Raw genomic sequence first — 9,475 nt, forward strand, 5'->3', positions numbered from 1 at the left:
GAACCGTTGCCTTTCTTCTTTCTGTTTTTTTGACCTAGAAAGTATTACTAAGAAGGTTGCAAAGCCTGTGTTGTGTATGCCAGGCAATGTCAGGGACTTGACTGTATGAAAATTGGCTCTGCCTGTGGGGGCCTGAAAAGAAAGGAAGTCTTGGTCATTGAATTCTGTGCTGGTCAGTTCAAGGGAAACCCTCTTGGGGATGAGAGTCTGCTGACTTAAAAGCCTTTTTTAAGTCTAGCATTAAGCATAGCTTCAAACTAGTATTAAAGAATGCCTTCTCTCAGTGCATTTCCCTTTTTCTTTGACTCGAAGGCTGAGGTACTTGGAAGCTGCCTACCTTTTATGTAGCCACTGTTTTGCTGAATCTAAACAGATCTGTAGTGGATTGTGCTTGAGTACCATAAATTCATCATCTCAGTCATCATAATGCACCTCTTCTTTTGAACTTCTCTCTCTCTATGGAATTTCCACTATGCAGCTTTGCTTTTGTTTTGTGGGTGTTAAATGAGGCTTTTCAGAAGTGCTTGTTCAACTTTTGTTTTGTTCCTGTTTAGTAAGCCAGCTTCTTGTCAGTGGTAAATTCTTGATTGAAGACATCACAGTCTTCAAAAGCAAAACACTGTGGACTCCTCCTAAAATATTTTTCAGAAAGTAGCAGGCCAGGTAGAAAGTTAAACAGGTAATGTCTTAAGCTGGACATGTGGTGGTTTTTGTTGTTCTTTTGTCAGGGGGAAGGAGTATGCTGTACAAAGATGAAAACAAAAACCAACTGCCTACATGCAGTAGCTTGTGCTAGCTCAAAAGTTCCATCACTTCTTAAAATTTTGCCTTCTGTTACTTGATAAGGATTACTGCAAATTCTTGAAAGAAATACAATTTGTATTCCTGATGCAAGATAGACACATAGGGGAAGGTTACCCATGTGTCATCTCCAGAAGTCTAGCTTGAGGAGCGTGGAAACCTGGAGAAAAAAAACACTTTGTTATTTGACATTCACATTTCTTTTTTCTGTATTCATAAGAAAATGAATGTTAAATTACATTTTGCAATCCTGACAATCTTTTCTGTAGAGTATGTGAAACTTCCTACAATTATGTTGGAAGAAAAACATCTCAATTGTGTAGGAAGAAGCCTGTAAACAGCATTAAATGTTGTCAGTGAAAATATCGAAAAAGTAAACTTCACCATATCAAACACCTCTTGCAATTTTAGTAAAACAAACTGAGTAAGGATATAGCTGAATTCCAGAACATTAGACCTCTTGTCTGCATTATGGTCTCTGTAGCAGCTGCAATTGTTTAATCAGAAAACATTTATAGTGTTTTATTGAAAGTGATCTTCTTGAGTATTGATAAATATTGCTGAGAATGGAAAGGTGGCCATGATAGTATGGTGTGTCTTGGCTTAATAATTGTATAGGACAAGACATCTGCGTAATCTTACCCCTTCATTGGTAGACTTGAGTGTGTGATGCATCTTCTTCAAGACTGACGTAAAGTCCACTGTACTGGAGTAAAAGGAATCTGCAACAGCGTTTGTCACACTTAAATACTGAGTGAGTCTTTAGAAATATTGAAAATAAAGCAAAGCTTTAGGTTGTATTATTTGGACTCATATGCAGACAGGAGGTCAACATACGCAAAGACAGCCTGTTCTAGCAACCTATTAGATGAATTAGGAGAATAGAAAGATTTAAAGCTTTAAAGGAGATTATCCTGCTTTTCTCCACATGGCAGGCAGTGCTGATTAATGCTGTGTGTTTCTTTAATCTCAGGGTTTGTAGGTGAAAACACCCAACCAATCCCAGAAAACAACATTGGAAACCGAATGCTTCAGAGCATGGGCTGGACTCCTGGCACCGGCCTTGGACCAGACGGTAAAGGGATAGCAGAGCCAATACGAGCCATCCAGCGACCAAAAGGACTCGGACTTGGATTTAGCTAACAGAAATGCACTCTGACTGCCAAGTAAAAGTAAAGATTGAAAATAATTTAAAAAGACGAGAATTGCAAACTTGTATTATTTGTTATGATCAGCAAATCCAGTTGTTCTTCTCTTAAAGATCACTGAAGCCTGTGTGCTTCACATCAGCTACTCCAGCTGCAAGGTACAGCCGCAGTGACAGAACTGGCATTTGGATTGAATTTTACAATGGTGCTAAAATGTACAAACTCTTGTACTTTTTTATTTTCTCAGATCTTAAAGTTTGTATTAAGCATAAAATTCAGTATATTCACTTCTTTTCATAGAACCTTCTGACACAGCAGATTTTAGTATATAAGCATTTTTTTTTTTGTAAGTATAATTTCATCTCAAAAGCCTTGATAAGGTATGTCAAGGAAAATTGAACTTTATATAGTAATTGTGTTTTCCCCCTTTTCAGGCAAAGTTTCCAAACCTGATATTTCTAGTGTTTAACGGTATTGGAGGATAAACTGTCATTTTGCCTGTAAGGTTATACATGTTTTCCGCTGGAAGGTGATATGTTATACAGTTTTGTATAAGAGCATGAAAAATGGTTTTGTCATCATAGGAATGCCATTTCAACATCATTATCTGGCAATGTCTTCCACATTCAAGCTCAAAAGTAAAGCTTTTATACTTGTTTTTACATTTGCAGGATTATCTTTTTCAGCAGATATTTTAAAATTTTAAAGTTTATTCTGAGTGTGGATATCTCTTTATATGAATAACCCTTAGCATGTCCACATTTAAGAATATATTTCAACTTTGAACCAGAAAGTTGTATTTTAAAGTTGCCTCTGTCTGTCAGTGTTCATATGCTGGGATTTGTTTTTTTAAACAATGCAGTGTTCAACATTTGTTTTGTGATTGTGCTGGTGCCAGTGAGCCACAATGTTTAAGGAACGTAAAGTAACTGAAAAAGGACAAGAAGTGAGATTAGGGTGGAGGAAAGGAGGGAAAAAGATACTTTGATAGCATCTCACACATCCAAGCTAGCAATTTAAAATCAAGAAGGATCATTAAGTGTTTTAATCAGTATTCTAATGTATCTAATATCAGCAGAAGTAATTTCATTAAGCAGCAACCAATCAAGCTCCCAGGGCACTATTGGTCTGTAGTACAAAACAAATTCCACTTTAAAATTAAATGATAGGGCTGAAGAAAATGGTTGTACAGATGGACTAAGGAGAAAATCTTGCACCTGCTGTAGTAGCTAGCAATATTTACTTTGATTGCAGAGGGAACGGGATTTGATTCTTCGGTTTCTTTTTCTTTCCTCTCCTTGCTACCAAACTGCTTAGAAAAATACTTACCTGCAGATTATTGCAAAGATAATTCTTGAGAATAAGGGGAGTGCAGCTTCCTTCATGTGACTGTGAAATATATTGATGAATTTTAAGAAATATTTTTTTCACTGGTCTTTTTCTCTCAGCTTCACCCATTTTTTTTCAGAAAAACAATGCTAGGAAATATAGCAGCATTGTAACATGGAATTTTCTTAAAAGTTATGTTCAGTCTTTCCAGTGTGAGTACTGTCAATTTGGGAACATTATTTCACAACTTATATAGTGTAGAGTAAAAGATTAGTACCTAATGTTGTTTTTAATGATAGCTGAGTGCAGATGTTCTCTGAGTTTCAGAAGAGCCATTTATTGCTCTTTGAATCCTTGATATCATTGTGTGATTTTGCTTTCTAATATTCTAAGAATTTTCAAACAGACTTGACATTTATAATCAGTGCAAACTTTTTATGGAAGGCTTTGGAGCATAGCATAATGTGTGTTGGATGCTTCTAATATCTCTTACACAACCAAACCAAGTTAAATACATTCCATACCCAAAGAATTCCAGGACCACATTATTGCAAAGAACCTAGAATTCTGCAGACGGCAGAGGTGCTCACTTCTGTATTTGTTATTTACAGTAATAGATTTATATGGCACACTCCCATTCTTTCAGTGCAATGCCCTATTAAGGGCAACTGAATTCTCAAGACCTCTTTGATTTGTACACCACAGTCAGAAATCCCTTAAAATCTTTTCAACGTGTCAATTAAGGACAGAAAGTGAATTTATTAGTTCTGGTTGTTTTAACTCTGTTTGGAAATCTGCAAAGGAAAATTCGTTCTTTAAATTTCATTCTTGTTCTTTGGTTACAACTCTTGACATATCTTGTGTTGGAAATTGTAAGTATGACATATGTAATGCTATTTCAAGTATTTGTGTGCATTTTACCACAGTAGTATTTCCTCAAGAAATCTGTCTCCAGCTTTAGAAGTATTTGAACATATTTCCTGTTTTAAAAAGACAAGAGGATACTTGTTGAGAGAAAACTTGTTTTGCCCTTTTGACTCTTTATTCATTCATTCTTACAAGTACATTGAAGTATAAAAATGGTCCTAATGGAAGAACTATTTAGTCTGATCATAAATCTTATAACTCTTCGTAGAATCATAGAAAGGTTTGAGTTGGAAGGGGCCTTTAAGATTATCTAGATCCAACTCCCCTGCTATAGTCAGGGACGCCTCCCTCTAGACCGGGTTGCTCACAGCCCCATCTGTCTTGGCCTTGAACACCTCCAGGTTTTGGGCATCCACAGCCTCTCTGGGCAACCTGATCCAGTGTCTTACCACCCTCACAGCAAAGAATCTCTTACCAATGTCTAGTCTAAATCTACCCTCTTCCAGTTTAAAACCATTTCCCCTCATCCTGTCACTATATGCCCTTATAAAATGGCCCTCCCCAGGTTTCCTGTAGGCCCCCTTCGGGTACTGGAATGGTACTATAATGTCCCCCTGCAGCCTTCTCTTCTCTAGGCTGAAAAGCCCCAACTCTCTCAGCCTGTCCTCGTGGGGAAGGTGCTCCAGCCCTCTATTCGTCTTTGTGGCCCTCCTCTGGACCTGCTCCAACAACTCCACGTCCTTCCTGTATTGGGAGCCCCAGAGCTGGACACAGTACTCCAGGTGAGGTCTCATGAGAGTGGAGTAGAGGGGCAGAATTACCTCCCTTGACCTGCTGGACATGCTTCTCTTGATGCAACCCAGGATACAGTTGGCTTTCTGGGCTGCAAGCGCACATTGCCAGCTCATGTTGAGTCTTTCATCAACTGACACCTCCAAATCCTTCTCCTCAGAGCTGATCTCAAGCCATTCAACCCCCAACCTGTGTCTGTGCTTGGGATTGCCCTGACCCAGGTACAGAACCTTTTACTTGGTCTCAATGAACTTCATGAGGCTGGTATGGCCCTACCTCTCAAGCCTGTCCAGGTCCCTCTGGATGGCATCACTTCCCTTTAATGTGTCAACTGCACCACTCAGCTTGGTGTCATCTGCAAACTTGCTGAAGGTGCACTTGATCCCACTGTCCACTTTGCCTACAAAGATGTTAAATGGCACCTGTCCCAACACCAATCCCCAAGGAACACCACTCATCACCGATCTCCACTTGGACATTGAGCCATTGCCTGCAGTTCTCTTAGTGCAACCATCTAGCCAGTTCCTTATCCTGTGAGTGATCCATCCATCAAATCTATTTTTCTCCAGTTTGGTGGCCAGAATGTTGTGTAGGACCATGTCAAAACGCTTTGCACAAGTCTAGGTAGATGACATCAGTTGTTCTTGCTTTATCCACTGATGCTGTAACTTCATCAAAGCCCACCAAGTTTGTCAGGCATGACTTGCCCTTGGTAAAGCCTTGTTTAAGCCTAAAATCACTTCGCCTTTGTTTTCTATGTGCCTTAGTAGGGCCTTCAGGAGGCTCTGCTCCATGATCTTGCCAGGCACAGAGGTAAGACTGACTGGCCTGTAGTTCCCTGGATCTTCTTTTTTTCCTTTCTTGTTAATGGGGGTTACATTTGCCATTTTCCAGTCCAGTGGTAACTTCACCAGATTGCCACGACCTTTCAGATATGATGGACAGTGGTTTGGCAACTTCATCTGCCAGTTCCCCCAGAACCCGTGGATGGAACTCATCAGGTCCCATGTTTTTTTCTTTTATATTAGTCTGTTCGAAATTATTAGACATTAAAACCATTCAAATTGATTTTGCTATGGAGATAAGTACACCTTGACTGTTTTCCAACAGTGTTTTTAGATGCCGCAGCTAATGGTCAGCTGCATCTTCTAGAAGCTATAGAAGAAATTGATTTATTAGAATATTTTAATATCGTGTTTTGAGGTAATTTAATGTAGTAAAATTCCCATTCAGAATCACACTATCATTTTTCCACTTCTCAGAGGTGTGATTTATGATATTCCAGTAGTGTAATTTTGCAGTATTAAGGCTAGCATTAGGAAAAAAAAGATAAAAAAAAATCATTGTGGTTTCATTTGTTTTGACTTTTTTAAGCCGCTGCAATGTTTGTTGGCTTTGAAACAAGTTGAAGTACTTGGTTTTTCCCTTCAGATTTTTCCCATGCATGACTTAAAATCATCTTCTATGTAATTTACAATCACACCTGCTATAAAACTGGTTCACATTATTTTACAGTACATGTAGAAGTATTTCCAGTAAGAATTCCTACTGACTATGATACTGAAGGTTTTTATGCATACATAGATATGGGTTCACCTTATATCTTATAATTGGTTGTTAAGATGTTAACATAATATTCTGCCTATGCAGAATGTTTAGTAAAAAGAAGACACATCCAGTATTATCGGCATTGCATTTTGCTACATTCCATTGTGTCTCAGAGTTCTGTGAATTAAGCCATTAACTGTTAATAGAAGAAACACATGGGCAGTTGCTGGCAGAATCCTGTTTTTAAGTAAATATTTGTTGAAGTCAGAGAAGCATTATCAATGTGCTTATTTTAACAAGTTTGTCCCTGCATTTGTCTTTCTTCAACTAGGTCATTAATGGGTGTAGAATGGCAGTAAATAGCTAAATAATATGTATTGAATGCTTTGCTTTAACAGCACAAATGCAAGATGAAATAAAATAATTACACTCCATGGGTTTTGTATGTTCTTTTCTTTAAATTGCCCTTTTCAATGGCAGTGTTATTGCTCAGGTGAGTGCAAAAACATTGTTTCTGAAAACGTAATTAGGATTGCTAATATCTTGTAGTAAGCAGATGTATATTGTGCTAACGCTATTTTAGTAAGATTATTGTACCTCCTTAACCAGTACTTCTTTTCTAGGTGGTTATTAACTGGAAAATATGAACCACAACATCAAAAAATGCTTCATATAAAATATTTGTAGTACTTTTGTTATCGCATTCTTCTGGGATGTTTAAATACGTGTCCTCTTCACTCCTTAAGTATGTGTCTGCTTTGATAGCTCTGACAGGACTGTGTGCTTTCTCTCCAAGCAGGTCTCCAAAACTGTTGCTCCAAGGAGAACTCATGCCACCTTTGTTTCATCTTTCTGCTCCCTGTGCTGTGCAGTAAAGTCATATCAGAAATGGGGATCCCTTTCCTTTCTGCACTGAAGTCAGGAAACTTTTTAATCAGGCTTTCATTGATTGCAAAGTTTTTGGGAGCAGTGGCATAGCTAGCACACAGCATCTGCCAGGGTGCCCACAACAGAATCCCATACTTAAAGGCAGCGTGTATTCAGCCTGTACTGTACAGTGTAGTGAAAACCAGAATTATTTCGCTATCCACTTGTAGTTCAGTTGTAAAGCTAATCTAGCATGTTAAAAGAGAACACAACATGTTTTCGCTTTGAATTCTCTCTGGAAAAGTTTTGATGTAGCTAAGTTTGTTTGTTTATTTACAGGTACAGTATTTAAGATTGGGTTTTTTTTGTGAATGTTTGCTTAATGATATTTTTGTACTGGAGAAAGACTTGGAGAATGTGCATCAATTTCAGTATGGATATTTTTAAGAGGTAGGGTTTTTTGTTTTGCTGTAGAAACTGTGTGAGCTTTACCAATGTAGATTGTTTATCTATGCTATAGCATATATACAGAGTTTGGTAATACTTTCAACAAACTTTTTAATGTAAGTCTGCTTTGAGTTATTGTGGAAAACTTAACTAAAGCAATGAAAGTTTCATGATTAACTGCCAGTAAGGTAACTCTAATGGAAATGCTTAGGCTTCCCATGGATCTCTTGTATCCTGCAACAAAACAGATACTGGAGGTATTTCGATCTTAGCAATAGATTGCTTGTCTTGAATAGTCAGTCTTTAAGTAAAAAGCTGAAAATTAAAATTAGATTATCTTTCAGAATATTTGATTATAGGTATCTTCAGCTTAGCGTGCCTTAAGTCTTCAGTGTTGTTCTTCCTTTCCTTTTTTCTGAAGTATAACTATATATGTGTGAAGTGATAATGCCCCATGTTTTCTGTCTCAAATTGTTATCTCATGTATATGCTAAATGGCAAGGCTCAAGATTTTCTGTCATTTGTACCAGTCTAGTGAAGTTGTTTTTCATAGCTCACGTGGCCAATATTCTGACTGGCCTACTCTTGCCCGTGACAGTTATTTTTTGACACTTTGACACTTCAAACTTGAATTTTTTCAGCCCCTCCAGCCTGCTATTTCCCCATCCCCAGAGTAATGAAGACTGGAAGGTATGTAATACTCTGTACCTGAGTATCTCTATTGACTTCAAGATGTGAAGCTTTTATTAGGTATAAAAATAAGCGTGCATAAAAGTGTTTGCAGACTGAGGCCTTAACTTCCTTCCTTGATATAGATATGGGTCCTCAATTTTCTATGGCAACAGAGTACCCACAAAACCCTAGAGTCAGCTGGATCATGCTGACTTATCTTCAGCACGGAGTTTCTTCAGAGCACCTGTTTGGCTGCTGTACCTAATATTGGGGTAATTGATTCTGTTTGTGTTACGTAGTCTTTAATTCCAGCCAAGTAACAAGAATATTTCCTATAACATAATTTCAATATATTTTCATATAATCTAGGTTCCAGAGATGGAAAAAGGTTCTTTGAAGAATTAGGACTAATAATCTTCAATTTTTTCTCTCATAAAATGTTTCTCCATTTAGATCCTTGATTTCACTTAGGACCCTTAATGCTGTTCACCATCCTCCCATTGGTTTCTCCTCGCAAAATCTTGGCTGTTTTCTTAGAGAGTATTGTGATGAAAGGCACAGGAATTTCTCCTGTTGCGTTTGCAAGTAGCAAGTTGCAAAATTTCTTCTCTGAAGTTTTGAAGTTTTAAGTATTAAACTTGAATCCCATTAAGTGTTGCCTTTTTTTTCTTTCAAATGTTCTAGCTTACTACAAGCATCCGAATGTTGACCAATGTGTGAAATAAATGGAATATTTATCTAAAATTTTCTAAATGCCAAACTTTCAGTATATATGGTGGTGGGCTTCACGTTTCTCGTAGTAATAGATATAATCAACAACATAAAGCATATATATGTGTAACTAATGCTACATAGACAAATCTCTTGGCCGTGGGTAGCAATAATAATATGTTAACCTGGATTAAAGGCTTCCTTAGTTCTTGTGTAGTTCAGTGATGAAAGCTGCCATGGCAGCAGTTTCTACATTTCCAGTTGGTGAGGACTCTTGCTGATTGCCAACAAGA

General features: G+C 37.7%; 1 protein-coding gene across 3 annotated transcripts in view; it reads left to right on the plus strand.

Annotated features, from left to right (window-relative positions):
• Window positions 1–6,919, plus strand: part of GPATCH2 (G-patch domain containing 2) — a 113,577-nt gene extending 106,658 nt beyond the window's left edge. For all 3 annotated transcript variants that reach the window (XM_021390231.1, XM_021390229.1, XM_021390230.1), the window contains exon 10: window positions 1,775–6,919. In XM_021390231.1, the coding sequence (XP_021245906.1) occupies window positions 1,775–1,944 (170 nt within the window). In that variant the 3' untranslated portion in view covers window positions 1,945–6,919. The remainder of the gene's footprint in view (window positions 1–1,774) is intronic.

Source organism: Numida meleagris, chromosome 3 (assembly GCF_002078875.1).
Source record: "Numida meleagris isolate 19003 breed g44 Domestic line chromosome 3, NumMel1.0, whole genome shotgun sequence".
Taxonomy (NCBI): domain Eukaryota; kingdom Metazoa; phylum Chordata; class Aves; order Galliformes; family Numididae; genus Numida; species Numida meleagris.